The sequence below is a fragment of the Dipodomys merriami genome, unplaced genomic scaffold (genome assembly GCF_024711535.1).
Source record: "Dipodomys merriami isolate MVZ:Mamm:240054 unplaced genomic scaffold, mDipMer1.0.p SCAF_27, whole genome shotgun sequence".
NCBI lineage: Eukaryota > Metazoa > Chordata > Mammalia > Rodentia > Heteromyidae > Dipodomys > Dipodomys merriami.
In genome coordinates, this window is record NW_027204159.1 from 16,796,324 (window position 1) to 16,817,440 (window position 21,117).

Here is a 21,117-nt window from a genome sequence, read left to right on the forward strand (position 1 = left end):
TTGTCTAGTCCCGGAGATTCAACGTTAGGTTAAGAACTTACACTCTTGTCAAAGCAATCCAGTGGCAGAATGCTCCAGATTCCTGCCACTGTCTCCCAGTCTTTTACCCTGATCTCTTCTACACAAAACTTGACAACAGTTGTTTGTTTGTTTGGAACAACTCATGTTTATTGGATATGTCAGCAGCCAGCAACTTAGTTTTTACCGACTTCTATACTACTTGTAATTTCTGATTATAAGCTATTTAATTAGTTTTTGTTTGTGCCAGTACTGAGACTTGAACTCAGGGCCTTATCTTCTTTAGGCCTGGGCACTGCCCTTGGTTTTTGTTGCTGTTTTTTCCCCCTGATCAAAGCTGGTGCTTTACCACCTGAGTCATTGGTCCACTTCTGGCTTTTTGCTGGTTAACTGGAGATAAGAGTCTCAACAGACTCTGCCCAGGCTGGCTTTGAACTGCAATTCTCAGATCTCAGTCTTCTGAGTAGCTAGAATTATAGATGTAAGCCACCAGTGCCCTTCTTTGGGAACTCATGTTTGGCTTTTTCTTTCAAGGCTGACATTCTACCACTTAAGCCATAGCTCCATTTCTGGATTTTTGCCAGTTAATTGGAGATTGCTCAAGCTGGTCTCATATCGTGATTCTTGTATCTCAGCCTCCTGAGTAGCTAGGATTATAGGCATGAGCTGCCAGGTCATTTTGTAATGATAGTAACAAAAAGGTTGGGGAAGAAACAAGGGCTTGAAATAATTCAAACGTGGGAGCAAGCGGCTAGGCTAGTGGGTATGGCATGCCACAGGTCTGTGCACTGGGCCGAAGCAGTCCCGCTGGTTGGTCATTTGGAAGCTGGTTACTGTTGTACCAAAGGCCTGAGAGAACCTGGGTAGGTTTGGCAGTAAACCTTAGCATAGCAAGAAGTTTCTAGTAGAGTCTTGTCTGGAATCCTGAGGTAGAAGTCCACCCAGGGCAGTGGCTATCATGCATTTCCATCTTGACACCCTATATGCAGTTGCTGTCACCAGTGCCCAGGCAACTGGGCTTTTCATAGTAGGCTCAAACCCAAGTTTGTAGCCTAGTTCTAAGCACTGGACTCCTCTTGTTTTCTGGTCTGAAGGACCTGTTCACACCAGGCCTGCTGACCACCCCTTGGATCTCCTGATGCCGAACTCTGACCCTGTACCTACTAAGCTGGGGTTGGAGCCTGGCTGTCTCCTGGAGGTTACACTTGGCTGGCCTGAGGGCAGAGGCTTCTATGAAGACAGAGACTGGAGAACCAATCAGGTTGAGGGGTTTGGCATTCAGTGAACCTCTTGAGTTGTCTTTTGGGCTGGTTTCTTAGGCCCTCCATTTGTGTGTGTGTGTGTGTGTGTGTGTGAGAGAGAGAGAGAGAGAGAGAGAGAGAGAGAGAGAGAGAGAGAGACAGAGACAGAGACAGAGACAGAGACAGAGACAGAGACAGAGACAGAGAGACAAAGACAGAGACAGAGACAGAAACAGACAGAGACAGACAGACAGAGAGACAGATACAGAGACAGAGGGTTGTGGGGCTTGAATTCAGGGTTTGGACGCTGTCCCTTAAGCTTTTGTGCTCAAGGCTGGCAGTCTACCACTTTGAGCCACAGTGCCACTCCCAGTTTCCTGGTGGTTAATTGGAGATAGGAATTTCATGGACTTCCTGCCCAGGCTGGCTTCAAACTGTAATCCTCAGATCTCAGTCTTCTGAGTAGCTAGGATTACAAGTGTGAGCCATCAACTCTTGGCTTTGAGGCCCTCCATTTTACCTACTGATTCTTCCTGGTGCTTTACTTTGTGTTTGTGCCTCTCTCTGTTTTTCTGATGGTCTGAACCAATCAACTATTCTTCCTATTATTCTTCTAGAAGCTTCTTTAGAAGTTTTGTATTCATTTCCAAGAGTGAGAAGGCTGGATACTTTTCCTAGGGTAAGAGGGATGAAATAATCGTCACTTTTTCATTGATAGGTGATAGGAACTCCAACTGACATGCAATCTAAAAACAGATGTATTTGCTCACATAACTGCAGAGCACAGGGAAGCTGGTTTCAGGCACAGCTGGGTCCAAGTATTTAGATGATTTTTTTTCCTGACTCTTTCTCCATTGCTTGTATCACCCTTATAGGCTCCATCCTCAGGTGGGCTCTTCAAAAGGAGTGGCAAAGATACAGCCAGCCTGGCTAGAATGAGATTCAACTGGCTGAGCCCTCTTGTCCAAATGCTCCAACAAATTACCAGCATTCACTCTGACCTACCTGGTCAGGCTGTGTTTTCCTTGATCACCTGCTTGTAGGGAAGTGTGACTTCCAGAAGGAATGGCAGTGGATACCCACCTCCTAGAGAGGTGAATGGGAAAGAAGCAGGTCAATTAATGGAGTTATCAAAAGAAGGAAAAACTCCAAAACATTTGAGAAAGGAACTGGTTTGGTAGGGACATCGTGTGTATTTTCTTACATCCTAGAAGGCGTGCAGACGCACAAGGTCTTTGTCTAGATGATCTAGTCAGTAATGGCTGTTCAGGCTCGTGTCATAGAGAACTAGTTCCATCTGAGCACTGGTGGCTCACTCATATAATCCTAGGTACTCAGGAGGTTGAGATCCAAGGAATGAGGTTTGAAGCTAGCCCTGGCAGAAAACTCTGTAAGAATCTAGCTCTAAAATTACTAGCAAAAATCCAGGCTGGAGGGGTGGCTCAAATGGTAGATCTCTAGCCAAGCAAGCAAGCTGTGCAAGTGTGAAGCCCTTAGTTAAACCCCAGTGCTGGTAAGAAAAAGGAAAAAAGAAAGAAAGAAAGGGGGAAACAAGGCCCAGGCACAAGTGCTCCACCCTCATGACTCAAGACCTTCACAGACCCCGCCTCCTAAAGTGCCACTTTGGGGATTACGATTTCAACCAACCAATGTGTGAGGACACACTTTCAACTGTAGCGATGTGTGACCAACCTTCTTGAAGTCTGTGACACACACTGGGCAGCCACACCAAGTTTTCTACTTTTTTTTTTTTTTTGTGGGGCTTGAACTTGAGGCCTGGGCACTGTCTCTCTGAGCTCTTTTTGCTCAAGGCTGGTGCTCTACCACTTTGAGCCACAGCTCCATTTCTTGTTTGCTGGTGGTTCACTGGGGCAAAGCCAGGTACTGTGCCCCAGCTGCCTATGCACAAGCCCCTATGGGCATCTCCTCTTGTATCTGCCACCCCACTTTCCTACCTGGGCTGGCTTTGAACCTCCATCCTCAGATCTCAGTCTCCTGAGTAGCTAGGATGACAGGCATGAGCCACCAGTGCCTGGATTCTGGCCAGGTTTTCTATCTTCTAAGAGGCCTGGGAGATATGATTCTCCTCTCCTCCCTTTTTGCCTGTAGATACCAAGATGGTGAAAGTTAATGTCTTTGACCTAGTCAAAGGCTAGGTCAGTGGTCCAACTGGGGCCTGCATTTTTGCCTACCTAGGCTGGGCTTCTTTCCATCTCAGGATAGTCCTTCTTTCTGTATTTTTGTCTCTCCTCTGGAAGTTCATTAATAAATGCTGAGTTCTGCCTTTATATTTCCCCAAAGCCTATGTGGATCTCAGAAATCAGGTTAGTTCAGAATTGTATGAAGGGCTCGAGCAGGAAGGGTCCCTAAGGTCTGTCCAGCTTTCAGTTCTCTGTCCCAATGGGGCAGGGAGAACCAGAGGGAAGGGTCTGCACTGGAGGGTGCATAGTGAGGAGTGGGCAGTGTGACCCAAGCTGTCATTGCGTCCCTCCTGTTCCAGCCGCTCAGGAGTTCAGAGAATCTGCTCTGGGCTAAGCCCTAAGCAGATAATTTGCTGATCACAGCCAGGAAAGTAGAGCCACCAATTTTTCCTGAAGATGCTTTCTTAAGCAAGGAATCAATTTCCAACAAGATACACAGGCTTCCAATGAAGCCATTTATGTAACTCTTGCTGAAACCCTATTCATCCCCTTCTAGGGCCATTTATCTCCTGGCTTGAGGAAGCCACAGCCCTTTTAGATAAGGGGTAGGTGTGGTTGCTGGAGGAAGGGACACATATAGTGCAACAGCCAGAGAGGGGGACCTCCAAGTGGGGGGGGCAAAGAGGGGTGTGCAGCTGCATGGAGAGATGCCCATAGGGGCTAAACACAGGCGGCCTGACTTTGCCCCACATCTGCTCTTCCGAGGCCATGAACTTGCCACGTGACTTGGGCTGTTCTCAACCCTCGTCCCAAGCGGTGTTTCCTTGTCTGTAAGTGGGAATAATGGTCTTGAACATTCTCATTCTCAGAAACAGGATGATGGACAGTGGCATTGGGTTTCTATAAGGAGAGAAAAACTTGGGTTTTGACTTAGAGTGTCACCTCTGGGACCCTGGGTGCTATGGGTTGAATTGAATTCTCAAAAAAAATGACATCTGGAAATTGTCAGAATGTGACTTTAATTGGAGATGGTGTCTTTCTTCATAGATAAAATCAACTTAAAATGTGGTCTTTAGGAGGAGCTCTGGTATAACAGGGCTGGTGTCCTCATCAAAAGGGAATCTGGGCCAGGTGCTGGTGGCTCACCTCTGTAATCCTAACTACTCAAGAGGCAGAGGTCTGAGTAGCATTGTTCAAAGCCATCCCAGGCAGAAAAGTTTACGAGAGTCTAATCTCCAATTAAACACATAAACAAGGAAGAGGATTTGTGGCTCAAATGGTAGATTGCCAGCCTTGAGCAAAAGAAGCTCAAGGACAATGCCTAGGCCCTGAGTTCAAGCCCCTGCTGTAGCACACAAAAAAGAGGAATCTGGGCAGAGACTACTCACATAGAGGAAGACAGTTTTGCCTGTAGTTTGGTCTGATTCCAGCCTCCAGATCTAGGAGATAATGCATTTTTGTTGCTTACCACCTACGTCTAGCACTTTTTCGCCAGTACTAACAAAATAACACCATGGCAACATCTCAGGGTTTCCTGACTAGTACCATGGGGAGCAAAAATGCCTACCTAGCAGGGTTGCTTTAGGACTGAATGGGAAATATGCATGCACTGCTGAGTATGCCCTTGGTGTATAGTAATTGCTCATAATAGCAATGGCTATTAGTCTTGGATTGTGGTCTCCTAGCTCTACTGGTAGAGTCTATAAGGCAGGCAGCCAGGCAGGATAGAAGGCTTCAATTCAGCCCTTTTCCTAGAAGCTGGGTCACCTGAGGCCCCCCTTCAAAAGCCCCTAAATATGGAGAAGGCCAAGAAATCAGCATTAATGTAGTGCTACATTGTTTTAGCTGTAGAGTGGTCTTAAGCCTAATTGGCAAGACCATGAAGTTGAGGTTTCTTTAGTTGATGTGCTAGCTATACTTGGAGTATGTCAAGCTGCTATGGAGAATCAACATATGCCGTCATAATAGCCATATCATGAGTCTTCTGTAGAAGGGGTAACATGTTTACAAGGGAAGGTGTTGCTCTTCGTGCTCGGTAGGCCTGGACAGTGATTCTCTACATTATGTCTCTTTGTAGGTGGGTTGCAGGTGTGCGGCATCTCAGCTACCCAGCTTTTCATTTGGAGATGGGGAGGTCTCACTTTTTTTTTTTGTCCAGGCTGACTGTGACTCCTGAGTGGCTAGTAGTACATGGTTGAGCCATCACACCCAGCTTTTCCCCTTTCCTTTGTGCTAGGATGGGACCCAGAGCCTCATGCATGCTAAGCAGATGCTTGACAGCTGAGCTGTAGCCCATCCTCTTCTGCTTTTCCAAGAGCCTCTGACATGACTCCCTGAGCCACCTCTCAGGGCTGCTGACTCCTGATGAGCTCAGATTCTAAAGGTGTTTCTAAGAGACAAGGCAGGTCCGATGGAAGAGGCAGCTCTTAGTAACTGGAGAGAAAGGTTCTGGAGACACAGTGAAGGCTTAGCTCTGGGGGCGTTGCTGGCCAGGCAGGGCCCCCGCTGCCCAGCACACTTCTGTTTGGCTTTCCTCCATAGATGGCAACCAAACATGGCTCTCTAGGCTGGCCATTTATCTTTTGTCATTTGTTTCTTCAACGATGTAACTCTTAGTTTTGTTGGTTGTTTCTACTTTTCCCTAAGGACAAGAGGAGTCTGACCCACGGATTTGTGAGAACATGTTTAACAAGTTCCTTCTGAATCTACATAGCAGACATTTCCTCGGCTCTCCTGGATGGCTCCAGCAGCCTACCCCATCTCACTGCCAGCTTCTGTGCCAGCTCCTCCCCATCACACCTGGAGTAAAACCCAATCCCTTACAGTCCCTCCCTGATGGGGCTTCTCCGTTACCATCTTGGGAGCTTGCTCAGAACCTTGAGCTCTAGGCTAGGGCCTCCCTGGGCCTTTGCTGTACCTCTACCTGCAAGGCTTGTCTTCCACAGTTTCAGAGTTCTGCTCCCCACGATGCCTCTCCTGATACCCCTGAGAGATGGGCCCATTCTTCCTGTTGTTATTCACCCCTTCACACAGTCACCCAGTCTAATGAAATGCCCATAGGCTCTCTTCTCTTCTCCAAGAGGGAGCCAAGGCTTGTATCAGAGGCTCAGCATAGTCTCATGGAAGGAACACCAAAAGGGCTAAATTAAAATGACTGACAATACCAAGGGTTGGCAAAGATATGAAACAATTGGACCCCCTCATAGCCAATGGGACAATACAACGGCATAACCACTCTGGAAAACAGTTGGTCGCTTTTTTTTTTTTTAATGCCAGTACTGGGGCTTGAACTCAGAGCCTCTAGCTTAGCTTTTTCTACTTAAGGATGGTACTCTACCACTTGAATTACACCTCTACATCTAGGCTTTAGGAAAAATTAGAGGTAAGAATCTCTCAGATATATCTTCCTAGGATGCATTTGAACTGTGATTCTCCTATCTCAACCTCCTGAGTAGCTAGGATTACAGATGTGAGCTACCAGTGGTAGGCCCAGTTTGTAGCTTTTATTAAGTCATATACACCTTACCATATACACATTCATTCCTATGTATTTGCCTCAGAGAGTAAGGACTTGTGTCCACACAAAGACTTGCACATAAATGTTATGTGCAAAAGGTGGCTCAGTGGTAGAGTGCTTGCCTTGCATGCATGAGGCCCTGGGTTTGATTCCTCAGCACCAGATAAGCAGAAAAAGCCAGAAGTGGCGCTGTGGCTCAAGTAGTAGAGCGCTAGCCTTGAGCTGAAGAGCTGAGGGACAGCGCCCAGGCCCAGAGTTCAGACCCCATGACCAACAAAAAAAAAAAAAAAAAAAAAAAAAGTTACACTTACTTGTAATGGCTAAACACTAAAAGCAAGTTAACTGTCTATCAATCTAGAACTGGCAAAAACTGCCCTCTTGCCATATGAAAACAAAGGCAAAGAAGCTCTAAGGGGCAGCTGAGAGAAACGGCCTCAGTTCCCTCAGTGGTGGTAGTTGCTAAAGGCTGCTGATTGATAGTTAGGATGGATGGCAGCTGGCCAGTAGCCAGCAGGTTGGGGTTACCATGGGGACCCAGAGTTTCAGGCAGTGCCATTCTCTCTCATCATTAAGCTCCCAGTCAGGCTCAGAAGCATCCAGCTGTTCTCTGGAGAGTTAATTTTACCCAGTGGTCTCTCTTACCTCAGGGGATATGTTCCAGGACCCTCTGTGAGTGGATGCCAGACCATGGATAGTACCAAATCTTATGGATATTGCATTTTGCCTGCATATGTATGTATATTTCCATCTCATGAGGCACGTATTACACATTGTCACACTAACTCTTGTGGTTTGACTGAATTTTCTTTACCTTCTTCAAAAATTCCTGGATAGAAGATGGGTTCTTACCTGAGATCCTAACCTCAGCATAGGGTGTTCAACTTTTCCCATACAGGAAGCATTCATGGCTTCTCCTTGGCACCATTTTGGGTCTGTCTGAGAGTAAGTAATGTAAGGGTTACCTGAACGTAAGTGTTGCTGTGCAGCCATGGCCCGCCTGTAGGGAGCAGGGCTACTCTGACTAATGGACAGGTAGCATATACACGTTGGATACGCCGGCATCCTAGTGAGTTAGCAGGACTACACAAACTTTCATCATGCTAATCAAAATGGAGTGCAAGTTAAAACTTAGGAATGGCTTATTCCTGGAATTTGCAGTTAATTCTTTTCAGACTATAATTGACCATAGGCAACTGAACCATGACTTGCTTTGTTTGCATTGTGATTTGTATAAAAATCCTCTGCCATCTCCTGCATCTGAGCTCCCAGAAGACAGTGTTTCTGTCTGTTTTCATCCCTGGCCATCCCACTTGGCACAGTGTCTGGCTCAGAGTAACTTGGAGCTCAGTATTTAGGGCACTGAATGCTCCTGGATTAGAGAGAACGGGCAGGTGGAGGGTTGGGTGGTGGAAACATGCCCCTGGGGTTAGGCCTGCCAGACAGTGCTACCTGGCCTGAGACTCTGTGGGGACAGCCACATGCAAGGACCTGACCCTTTTGCCACCCGTGCAGACAGGATTCTTGCAAAACACCAATTAAGACATCTGACCCAAATTTGGATAAAAGCTTTTTTCCTGTGTCAAGTGGAGCTAATTATACATTTATTCATAATTTATGAGGTCTAGTAAGTGGGAACAATTAAGGAAAGGGCCTGTGCAAAATCTATTTCTTTTGATGCCACCTTTTCTTTTCATGCCAGTCCTGGGGTTTGAACTCAGGGCCTGGGCCCTGTCCCTGAACTTTTGTGCCCAAGGCTACTGCTCTATCACTTGAGCCACAGCTCCGCTTTTGGCTTTTTGGTAGTTAGTTGAAAATAAGGATCTCATGGACTTTTCTACCTGTTTCAGACCTCGATCCTCAGATCTCAGCCTCCTGAGGGTATAGGATTAAGCTACCAATGCCCGGCAGTGTTTGCTTTTCTTTGTTGTGAGGCCATGAATGCTACTGGGTTTTGTTTTGTTTTTAATTTTTATAACCACCATCATTCACTGTCGCTGCTGTGAGATGCCCTTTGTGAAGAACTCGTCGGATGGCGCTTCCTTGTCTCATTGCTCCTTTGCTCTTTGTTCTGTGAGGCAAGTACTGTTGTCATCCCTATTTTACAGATGTGGGTTTCTGAGTGGGGGAAAGAGACTTGCTCACAGTGTCAGGGCTCATGAGTGGTGGTTGTGACTCGGGTTTGGGGGTCTTGGGGCTGCCCCTTTCTTGTTGCTGTGGCTTTTACATACAGCCATCTTTCCCTCTGGATCTCTTTCTCTGACTTTGCATTTTCCTACATAGGGAAAGGCAAGACTCTTATGGCATTCCATTTTTTTCTCTACATGATGGGATTATATGCTTCACGCAAGTATTCTCCAACCCAGCGTTTTATTGTGGGGAGGATGATCATAAATTTGGTGGTCTTTTTCATTACTACTTTCATGATGCAGGTGTGTCGTATGTTTATTTACCTTTTATCTATGCATTTCCGCCGAATTTAAACATCACAAATAACCCTCTAAGATCTCTGGGAACATGGGTAAATGTTTCCCCAGAACCTGACAATCACTCAACCATGTCAACCATTGTTATTGGGATATCTTGTTTGATTATAAATATAGAAGAGTCATTAGCTTTAAGAAATCTCCTTAAAGGTGGGGACAGTAATGCGAAGGAAGAATGCCATTTATGGACTCTAATAAAATAATAAAGTTTTACTAAGAGGGAGAAGATACCAGGTGGTTGGGCGATGAGGGATGTATAGGAGTTCAGAGGAGCAGGGGAGGTATGTATAGTCAGGGCCTGGCTCAGCTGCCAGTAGATTCAGTGGTTACAAGAGGTGGGGCAGATCTTCACAGTTTGTTAGCCATTTCTCCAAATCAAGCATTGCCCAGGGGTCCAGATTTGCAGCATCCCAAGTGAGAAGGACCCTATCTGGGCCTAGCGAGGGCTCATGTCTAACCAGCCTTCTTCTTTCTTGTCTCCTCAGGGTGAGGCAGCCGGTGAGGAGCACCTCTGCGCGGATTTTCCTGAGCTTGACCTCTCTCAGCTGGATGCCACCGACTTTGACTCAGCTACCTGCTTTGGGGAGCTGCAGTGGAGCCCGGAGAACTCTGAGACTGAGCCTCACCAGTACAACCCTGACGACAGTGAGCTCTTCCAGGTAGGCCCTGCCCGCCAGGCCGTGTTCCTCTGCCTTTTGTGCTGGCTCACAATATGGAGTCTCCCATTTACCCACGCTCTTAGGACCAGGCTTCTTGCCCTGTCCTGAATCTGTGCCTTACCCAGGCTGGCTCTTACTCACACATGGCCTGTGGTGTCACCTCTGAAAGAAAGGGCTGGAATGAGCTGCTGGTTCTGTGCCTCCTAGGCTCCCAGGATTCACTGGGGACCAGAGAGACACTATGTCATGGAATCCTCACCTTATCCATGCTGTGCAGAGCCATTACTTATTTTAATATTATTATTATTGTTGTTAGTTTTTGTTTGTGTGCTGGTTCTGGGTCTTGAACTCAGGGCCTCACCTTCTCACTTGGCTTTTTTTGCTCAAGGCTGGCACTCTACCACTTGAGCTGCACAGCTCCACTTTGGACTTTCGGGTGGTTAATTAGAGCTGAGAGTCTCATGGATTTTCCTGTCTGGGTTGGCTTTGAAACTCAGCTCCTCAAGTCTTAGTCTCCTGAGTAGCCACTGGTGCCCAACTTTATCTTCCCATTTGATGGAAAAGGAAAGCAAGACTTGGAGCAATCATGCACCTTGATGAGTTACCTGATTTCCACACAGCCTGCTGCCTCCAGAGCCAGGAATAAGGGCAGCCCTGGGAGCATTCCTGTTACCCAGTACTGGATCGGTGGCAGTGCTGTCTCCGCTCATGTATAGTCCTCATTTCCTCCAACACCTCTCATCTGTAAATGCCTTATGCCCAATTTTCTGTTGGGCTAGAGGTTCTTCAGTAAAAACCAGTGCCAAGAGACACTGTGAACAGCCTTGGGCGCAGGATGATGGACATTACCTTTAAGAAGACCTCTTTGTGGGACCATTGACTGTCTGTTTTGGTTGGGAATAAAGCAAGCTTGCGTGCATTTGCATGTGTGGGCGTGGGTGTGTGGCCTGGAGATCATCTGTGTGGAAGCTGGGCAATGTGGAGCTGTTGGCTTTGTTCTTTCCTTGACATTTTCTCCCACATAGAGGTCACAGGTAGAAGCCATAGCTGTCAAGGCCTGTGTGGTGTGTTCTGTGCCATGGAGACATCTCAAGTAGTTCTCCTGATGGAAAGGTGTATGGAGCTACATGGTCAGGCATGTGTCTATCAGGGGACTCCCAGTCTGGAGGGTGATACACCCCTAGATCAGCAGCAGTGTCAGCCAGCAGCAGTCACCTGTGGCAGAGGAGGGCTGGGAAGGTAGATTAGCATCAGGGAAGATTCCTCCAAAGAAGAGCATTTTAGTGGAAGGACGGAGAGGTAGCAGCCTCCAGGAGCTTGAAGGGCAGGGACAAAGCATTTGGGGGCAGAAGTAGTCAATGCAGAGCGTGAAATAGGAAGGCTAGAGAAGAGTTAGGAGATAAGTACATGGAGGTAGATGGAGGATTCACCATACAGAGTCCTGTGCACCATGGTAAAGAGTTTTGATTTTTTCTAAGACTGTTATCATCATTTTACAGATGAGGAAAGTAAGGCCCAGAGAACTTAAAGGAACTGTCCTAAGGTCATACAAAAAGGAAAGACTAGGGCAAAGATTCCAACCTAAGAGTGCATGCCTATACTCTCATGTGGAATCCTTTTGCCATCCCAGTAAGGAATCCGCGGGGCAGAGTTCAGGTTCTGGTTGCCTCTAGGACCTCCATGTTTTTATGTGAGTAATGGAAACAATGCCTTCATTGTGTTGTTCTGTCTGTCTTAGGGAACAATTCCCTAAAACTGCTTTCAGGTTGCACTCTTAATTTTAAGCTTAAGAGTGGTTTGGTGGTGGGCACTGGTGGCTCACACTTGAAGTCCTAGCTATTTCTAAGTTGAGATCTGAGGATTGTAGCTCATAGCCAGCTCTGAGAAGACAAATCTGAATTATCTCCAGTTAACTAGAAGAGTAAGCAAACAAAAAACCAGCATATTTTTTGAGCATTTTTCATGAGCATTTTTAGTATTAGCATTTTCAAGTAAGAAAAAACAAAGCAGAAGTGGAGGTGTGTCTCAAATAGCAGAGCAGCAGGCTTGAGCGAAAAAGCAACTGAGAATGTGAAGCCCTGAGTTCAAGCCTCAGAACTGGCACACACAGAGAGACAAACAGAAACAGAGATATACACACACATACACAGAAAGATAAACAGTGAGAGAGAGAAAAAGAGAGATATACATATATATATAGAGAGAGAGACAGAGACACAGACACAGACACAAACACAGAGGGAAACAGAGAGGTCTGAGTGCTTTCTGGAAACCCTATCCATATAATGCACAGGCTATACTCACTCCTAGCCAGAGCCCAGGAAGCCTCCTGCTGCAGTCCTGCTAGGACACAAAGAAGGGTCAAACCCTGGGCTCCTCGGTATGGCCCCAGGCTCTCAGTCCTCACAGTAGGCAGAGTTCTGCCCCCCTGCCCTCACTGCTCTGTGGCCTGTCCACCTCACCTGCTGTCACATGCACCTGTTTTGAAATCATGTGATCCAGCCTGTTCCCACTCCTCAACCCCCAGCCATCGGAGGCTCTGAGCTGGGTCCTCACTATGCATTGTTGGTTCCCACGGCTCTGCCCAGTGTCTAGCACTCTGTCAGGATCTAGTTGTCATTAAATGAGTAAACCTTCCACACCCAACGCTCATGATGCTTCAGATGTTCCACTGGTGTGTGTTAGACGGTGAGCTCCCCCCTCAGCCTCGGGAGCCACCCCACATGGTCATGGACCTTCAGTTCTTGCAGGTCAAATGAAAGATCTGATTGATTGTAGTGAGATCTTCTTTCCTGCCAAGGGCCAGACATGACCCATTGTCAAGCATCCGGTGAGACCCAGGAGCCATAGGTTCTGATCCTCTTCCTGCCGCTATGTGGGATAGCTTCCTCATAGGACAAGTAGGTGTCTTCAAGCATGGCTGACTGTGGCAGAGCCATTAAATGGCACCATGGTTGTGGGGATGAGCTAGAAGTATGGAGAACAAGCTAGCAGTGCTAGAGAGTTGACAGCCTTTTGGGGACAGGGACATTTTGCCTTCCATTTCTCGGTGCTCCAGAGGCCTTGGGCTGGGGAACAACATCCATTTAATAGATGTTTCTAGACTAAGCAGGGGATTGATTGCTCTGTGTTTTGCCTAGGATAAGCCATTCCTTTGGGCAGGGTCTCAGTTTCCCCATGTGAGGAAGGAAGAAGGAAATGTCACTGGCTCTCTATCTGTTGAGAAACTGAGAGGATCCTTTCAGACATGAGCCTTTGCTCAGAAATCATAGGCCTTCTCCCTGCTGAAATGAGGGATTTGAATTTCCCGAGTTTCCCGGTGGTAGCGTCTCTTGGTTGGGGAGGTTGTCTGCAGCCTGGATGCTGCTTTGTCTTCCTTCAAGCCACCTCAGGTCTCCAAACGAAGCATTTGCCTTCAGTTCTGGAAGGGATCCTTTTCTTCCAGCTTGTGATCCGCTCGGGAAGGTTGGGGGGTAGGGCTAAGTCTATTAATATACCTTCCTCAGCTGATTAGCTCTCCATTAATTTGCACTCTGTTTCTAAGCCGAGCAGGGGGAGTGAGCTAATGGGCCCTGGAAGAGCAAGGGTGGCCAGCTTCCTGTGATGTGCTGTCTTAGGGTGCCCATGGGTGACCCAGAGACCTTTCTTCCAGCCAGCCACAGCTCCAGCCTTACACATCAGGCTATTCCAGGGCTGAGCAGCTTGGGGGAAAGGGGAGAGGGGAGACCCCTTTATTAGTCATTGTTCCCCCCCCCACTTGCTGGCTGCTTCTTCAGGTGTCTGCCATTTTTGTGTTCATTTCAGCCCCATGCCTGGCACTCCATAAGTTAGTAACTCAAGAGTTAACCTACTTTCCTTCCTTCCTTCCTTCCTTCCTTCCTTCCTTCCTTCCTTCCTTCCTTCCTTCCTTCCTTCCTTCCTATTTCCCTCTCTTCTTTCCTTCCTCTGTACTGGTAGTGGGGTTTGAACTCAGAGGCTAGGTGCTGTTTCTTAGCTTGTTCATTCAAGACTAGCCCTTTACCATTAGAACCACACCTCTACTTCCAGCTTTTTTGGTGGTTCATTGGAAATAAGAATCTCTCAGACTTTTCTACCCAGGCTGGCTTAGAGCCCCAATCTCTAGATCTCAGCCTCTTGAGTAGCTAGGATTACCTGTGTGAGCCACCATGGCCTTCAGGCTTGTCTTTCTAGGTCCCTCTTTTCAGGCTTGACCCCACTTGCCCCTTCTCAGCCCCGCTTCCTGCGCAACCTTGGCCAGTCTGTTTCCTGGGGCTGATCCCCGTTCCTATGGGAGGAATGGCCCATAGGTTTCCTGAGGAGCCCCAGCTGTGATTGGTTGGGAGTTGGAGCCCTGTCAGGAAAGATGCTGGTGGCGAAGAGAACAGTGGCAGTCAGCACCATGGGAGTACACATACCATAAGATTGACATGCCTGGTTACCTCATGACCCTAAATGGGGAATTAGTTCACCATATCTCTGGGCCATTTGTTGCTGTCCCAGGAGAATTCTTACTCCAATCCAAACTAATGATGTCATTTCTGGATGTCTTCTTCATAAAATCTAGCCTTCCAGACACGGAAGTGGTCATCCACCACTGTCCATTTTCTGCTTCATTCATTCCTTCTTGTAGCAACTCTGTCACTTCCCACACCCCAGGCTTAGAGCCTAGTCCAGCCATCACCCCTGAAGGAGAGATTCCAAGAACATGTCTTCCCGTTGGACAGGAAAAGGAGCTGGCTTAGAAGAGGGAAATGACTTTCCCAGAGTCATTTTGTCAGTGGCAGAGCCATTGTGATCAGCCTCAAACCTGGTCCTCAGTTCCCAGCTTTCCAGATCTTAACTCCCCAGCAAGCCAGACACAATGTTGTGGGGACAGCACTGGGAATCTGGCCTGAAGCTTGGGGGAGACTTGGGAGTGGGGGAATAACCAAATAAGTTCAAATATTGGTCTAGGACTGGAGTCTGTGTGCCACAATGTGCCCATGGGGTCTCAGATTCAGGGCTTGAAGCAGACCCAATCAAGATCTTCTTTTGACTTTTATTCTTAGATCTGTTCTAAAAATTACAAGGCATTTGTTCTCTGCCTGGCTCCCCCCACCACCCCACCCCTGTGCACCCCGCCCCTGAGCTTCTTAGCTGCAGCTCTGGCTGCAAAGCTTGGAATAGATCTAGTGCAGCCAAAAGGTCATCACGAGATGTGTATTTCAGATGAACTTCCTGAAGAAGGATAAACAGCCTGACCTGGGATGGATGGGAAAGTGTGCTGGGGAGGCATCATGTGACAGCATGTGCTTCTGCATGGACAGGCCAAGGAACCAAGATCACTGACTCAGGAGCGGCAGCCTCTGTTCCTGCCTTCTGGCCTGGGAGCCTAGGGACCGGGCTTGCGCACACTAAGCCTACTCAGAGCCTATCAATAGCATGTTCTTCTTCTCCATCCCAGCATCCTCTGCCTTTCCTCCAGCCTTCTGTACTCTCTCCCATACACACTTGCTGCTCTCTTGCTAAGATGTGCTTTTCCCTGGAGAGGAGGCTCTGGAAGCAGGGATGGGGTCTGGGGAGGGGGGCCCTGAGTCTCAGTGTGCTGGATCCTCCACTGTCCAGCACAAAGCCGAGCTCAGAGCCATGTAGTAAGGGAGCGGGTGGGAGGTTGTCTACCATTGTTGGAACTTTAGTGTAATCATGGTTGCAGTTACTAATAACGAGTTCTAGTTTCATGTTGGCCAGTTTCCTCTAGTAACTCTTCCAGTTACTCACCATGAGCCCCATGGGGATGGGGTCTACCTGTCATCTGCCATGACAGGTGAAGAAACTAATTTGCCCACAGTGGGTTAAGTGTGGCTTTGTGAGTCAACCCCGGCTCCAGCTCCAAAACTCCTGACTGTAGTACCTGCTTTTCTCTTCCTGGTTGATCTGGGAGAGAAAGCCCTGGGGGGTCTCAGAAGGAAAACAGAAGCCATTTTATCATTACTGTGGTTATCATTGCCCTGTTTGGGTCTCAAGGTGATCAGCCTTCGCCTTCCCGGTGCCCCAGGGTCCAAGGGACTGGGCCTGCAATGAGATGCGTCTCCAAGGATGGTAAGAAGGAAGGTGTCCTTGGTGGACAGCCTTCTACTTCAGACCACAGGCAGAATCAAGGCTAGCACTCCAGGACAGGGACCTTGCGTTTACCACCTGCTGCCTGCTCATAAAATTCTGTGGTTTTTAAAGATGGCAACACATTGACTGAGCATCTGCTAACCTAAGAATGCTGAGAAGATCTGACGGGACACAGCAAATAGAGTTTTGGCAGGAGGCTGGTTGTGGTTCAGTGGGGTGGGCAAAGCTGGTCTCTGGGTGTAGAAGTGACTCACCCTCTCCCCCCTCTGCCTCCTCCTGCCAGATTGACAGTGAGAATGAGGCCCTCCTGGCCGCACTCACCAAGACCCTGGACGACATCCCTGAAGATGACGTGGAGCTGGCTGCCTTCCCAGGCCTGGAAGAGGGGGACACACCCTCCTGCACCTCAGCTTCACCTGGCCCCTTGTCTACGCCCCCCAGTCCTGCCATGGAGAGGCTCTTGGCTCCAGTGTCTGAGGTTGATGAGCTGTCACTGGTGAGAACCTATTTCTAACTGAGGTGGTGGTGGATGCCTGAGGTCAGGTGTCTGGTTGTAGGGTGATGTGTGCAGAGCTGTCAGCTCCAGCCTCTGCTGGGGGGGGGGTCTCTTTACAGCCTGGAGAGAGGACATCAAAGATTGGAATTAAAAAGATTGATCTTAGTCCTGTGTGAGACCCTTGCGAACAATTTCTCAATGATTACCCACAAGCAGTAAAAATCTGAACAGGAAATGGAGACAGTTAGAAGGAAACCTTAGCTCTCTCCCAATTGATTTTTCCCATCTTAGGGGTAGCCATGGTTACTGGTTTGTTATTGGACTTTCTCCTCACTTATTTTTTCTTTTCTCCTTCTTTTCCCTCTTTCTCCTCCTTCTCTTTCTCCTCCTCCTTTCTCCCCTCCTTCCTCCTCCTACTTTTCTTCTCTACAAAAGAAGCCTGTGTTATAGACTGCTCTGCCTCTTGCTTTCTCACTAAACTCTGGAAACTCTTCCAGCTGAAAGGGTGGAGGCCTGCCCAGTCCTTCTTAATGGCTGTGTAGTATTTCCCAGGGAAGAATGTGTTGTCACATAATTAGCCATTCCCTGTGGAATGGCTAATCTACTGTCATTACATTAATCTACTGTCATCAGCAATGCCACCACCCCTGCTCACAAAGATCTTTATTTACCTCATAGAGGTAAATAAATTCCTGGAAATGGGATTTCTCAGTCTCCAGAGACATGATTTGTCATCTTACTCAGGTCCTTGCAGATTATCCTTCAGAGAGGTTGAACTGGTTTACCGCCCTGGCGGGCACAGGTCAAGTGCTCAGTGTGTGTGTGCAGCATGTGCAAATGTGCATGTGGAAGAACAATGTCAGCTCTGACCAGACTTTCAAAGGGTCTGCCTTGCACAGCTCACTGAAGTCCCAGGTATTATGGGGTATGCAGCATGTCTTGGGCTATTTCCTCAGCTTAGGGCTGCAGCTCTCAGGACTGCTGAGACCCAGCTGGAAAATCAGAGCTTGTCAGTCTTAGGAGGGGCCTTAGGTCATGGAGAGGGATCTGGAGAGGCCCTTGGTGGGATGGAGATGTGACTCAAGGTGTAGAGAACCTGACTAACCAGTGTGTGGCCCTGATTTCAGGCCCCTGTATGAAGGAAGGAAGGGAGAAGGGGTCAACTTTTGGTGATCACCAAGCTTAACTCTGAGGAAATCGAGGTCCCAGGTGGAGAGGGTCTCTCCTCTGGACACACAGCAAGTCAGTATGCCAAAATACCAAGCAGGTATTTTGACTAGTGGTCTGGGGTTCTTTGCTTTCTCTGCCACTGCCTTTGAGATCTGCAAAGCAGTAGGAAATATTCACTGAGCACCTGCTATACGCCAGCCCCCAAGGTGCTGCCTTACCTTGTGGCTTCTGTGGATGGGGCCTGCTTCCTTCCAGACTGGACCCTGACAACTTGGGGTTGAATGGAGCTCTGTTACTTAGGTGCCTGCCTTCCTTCAGCCTCTCACTGACTCAGCTTCACCACCCCTGGCAGCTGGGTAAGGTGCTAGGTCAAAGGCTGTTAGGAGGCTTACAGCAGGGAATATCTGGGGAGCACTTAGAACAGTACGTGGCACGTAGATCTGCTCAGTACATGCTGGCTAAGGTACAGCCGTTCGTATCATAACAAGAATTCTCAGTGCCCATTTCTGCCTGGGCCTCTGCAGAGGGACCAGACCTTAGGAGAGGGGAACAGCGACCCCTCCTGGTCATGGTCATTTACCTCCCAGTCTAAGCCTCTGCCTTTACCCCACACGCCATTCCTCTCCTGAGCATTTCAGGCCCTGAGTTAGATGGGAAGCAGACTCATTGTCTGTCCTCTCATCATACTGACAGCTTTGGAAAGGTCTTGAGAAGGAAAACAGGCTTAGGTCTTGCCATGAATCTTAGAATTTACCCATGGTGTCATCTGGTCTCTTGATCTTTCTTTATGCTAGCGGAGAAAGCAAGGCCTAGAGAAGGAAATTGCTTGCCCCAGGTCTCACTGCGAGTGTGACTAAGCTGAGCTCAAGCCAAGTCATTCCTGTAGCCCAAGGGTCTTTCTATCCAGTCAGGTGTGCTTATTGGGGTCTAGCTGAGATAATGAGGACCATTGAGTTCCTCAGAGGTTGGGTTGGGGCCTTTTCTCTGGCTCCTGGGACTTTGGTGCTCACCGCTGGGTGAATGGAGGGGGCGGACTGTGTCCTAGGAACCTCCTTGGTGCTTCTCCCCTGGGTCTCCCCGTTGGCCATGATGGAACCTTCAGATGTGCTCTGCCTCTGTTCTCAGCTTGCATGTACTATGCACCTGCCACAGGGGGCCAGAAGCTGGGGAGGCTGAACAGGCTCGATAGGAAATTGTGGTGGTAAAAGCCACCCTGGGAGGGTTGGAGGTAGCATGCACGTGGGCATTGCGTGCTTAAAGCTCTCCTCATCCTGCCATCATGGCAGTTGCCCCTGGGGAGAGAAAGGGGCCTTAGGCAGGGGGAGTCTTGCTTTTAATTGTTCACCTTTTAGCATTTGTCGAACACACACATGTTGAACATTTATGAGTGTTATTCACTTAAGAAATAAAAAAATCTTAAAAGGCCATATGAATTATCAGAAGGAAAATCAGCTGGAATCCCACATCAGAGAATCATTTTGGTTCCTTAACCTGTATGTGTGTGTGTGTGTGTGTGTGTGTGCGTGCGCGCGCGTGCACAAGCATATGAGCACACACATGTGTCTACTACAAGTATATACAGAATGCCCTAGGAATCTTGTAACAATACAGTGAACAGACATTACCTGAGACCAGTTTTTAAAGTCACAGCTATGTTTTTAGTTTTGGGTTTGTTTTTTTTCTGTGTGTGTGTGTGTGTGTGTGTGTGTGTGTGTGTGTGTGTGTGTGTGTGTGTGTGTGTGTGTGTGTGTGTGTGTGTGTGTGTGTGTGTGTGTGTGTGTGTGTGTGTGTGTCAGTACTGTGGCTTGAACTCAGGGTCTGAGAGCTGTCCCTGCACTTTTTCACTCAGGGCTGATGCTCTACTACTTGAGTCATACTTGTATTTCCAACTGGGGCTTGACCTTACCTGGGCTCTGTCCCTGAGCTTCTTTTGCTCAAGACTAGCACTCTACCACTTGAGCCACAGTGCCACTTCTGATTTTTTCTGAATAGTTTAGTGGACTTTTCTGCCCAGACTGGCTTTGAGCCACAATCCTCAGATCTCAGCCTTCTGAGTAGCTAGGATTAGAGGTGTGAAGCACCAGTGCCTGGCTTATGCTGGGTTTTTTTACTCTGAAAAGAGCTTACCTGGAAGTGGGATAATTGTATGTGTTTAGTTGTTAGATGATTTTCTTTCTGTGCTTAATATATTGGTAGCATCATTCTAGGCATCCCATGGCCTCTTCATGGTCCCTGGGCCTGGGCCTGGTGTGGTCAGCTGACCATGTTGCTGACTGCATTTGGCTCCAGCCTCTCTTCCTCTGCTTCTTCCAGCTGCAGAAGCTCCTCCTGGCCACTTCCTCCTCAACTCCAGCCTCTGAATCCCAGAAGGAGGGAACTTCCTGGCGCCAAGCCAGCCTCAGGTCCAGGCGTCAGCGGCCTTGTGTCAAGGTATTTCAGCACATGTCCAGGTGTGCCCTGGGCTCCCGGTGGCCTCTGGGACACAGCTGTCAGCTTTGGCTAAGTGGAGTGTGTTTAATCCACAACCCACTTCAGTTTCTCCCTTCGCTCCTGCCACAATCCCTGCAGAGCCTGTGTCCTGAGCACCACCTCATCAGATCCTGCTTAATTTAGGGTTCTCAAAATTGCCCCGGATTTATTCACATGTCAGTGCTTCAGCACAGGTTGAAAGCAGGGACATGTTAAGATGTTAACACTGGTTAAAAAGCGTGGCTTGCCTTGGGGATCATGTTCTAATGGAGGGGGCAGTTGACAGACAGGAACTGGATCCTTGCTGGTTGTGGAGGTCACATAAATAAAGTCTGGGGATTTTGAAGTTTCTTTTCTGGGGAGCCATAGGACAGTTTATAATTCTGCAACATCCAGAGTTGAGGCAAGTCTCCTTTCCTACCTGGGCCTGTCTTCCACAGGAGTGGAGCTAAACAGGTGATTTCCCAGGGTATCTGATCCTCCAAGCTGCATTCGTCTCTTTCCATCCTGCCCTGCTCCCCCTCTCCAGGGGACAGCCACACAGGACCTCCCAGGGGAGCCTCTCCCAGGCCTGGTTCCCTTGGTGGGTGGACTATGTCCCTGCACTTCCTCCCTATTGGTCTTGGCTGACTGAAACAAGTAAGCCCCCTCTTGTATCCCATTCTCTCCAAGTCAGTGGCCAAAGAGGTTTCCTAGAGAAGTGAAATACACTGTTAGCCATGGTTAGAAAACCCCAGCAAAGCTGAGTGCTGGGGGCTCACACTGAGGTCTGAAGAGCCCGATTCAAAGCCAGCCTGGGCAGAAAAGTCTTACTAACCAGCAAA

At 48.3% G+C, this 21,117-nt stretch overlaps 1 protein-coding gene across 1 annotated transcript in view; it reads left to right on the forward strand.

The window, feature by feature from the left end:
• Ppargc1b (PPARG coactivator 1 beta) overlaps positions 1 to 21,117 on the forward strand; it is a 114,305-nt gene that overhangs the window by 71,395 nt on the left and 21,793 nt on the right. Inside the window, exons 2-4 of the mRNA XM_070036380.1 lie at positions 9,886 to 10,059; positions 16,442 to 16,654; positions 20,138 to 20,254. Of these exons, the coding sequence (XP_069892481.1) occupies positions 9,886 to 10,059; positions 16,442 to 16,654; positions 20,138 to 20,254 (504 nt within the window). The remainder of the gene's footprint in view (positions 1 to 9,885; positions 10,060 to 16,441; positions 16,655 to 20,137; positions 20,255 to 21,117) is intronic.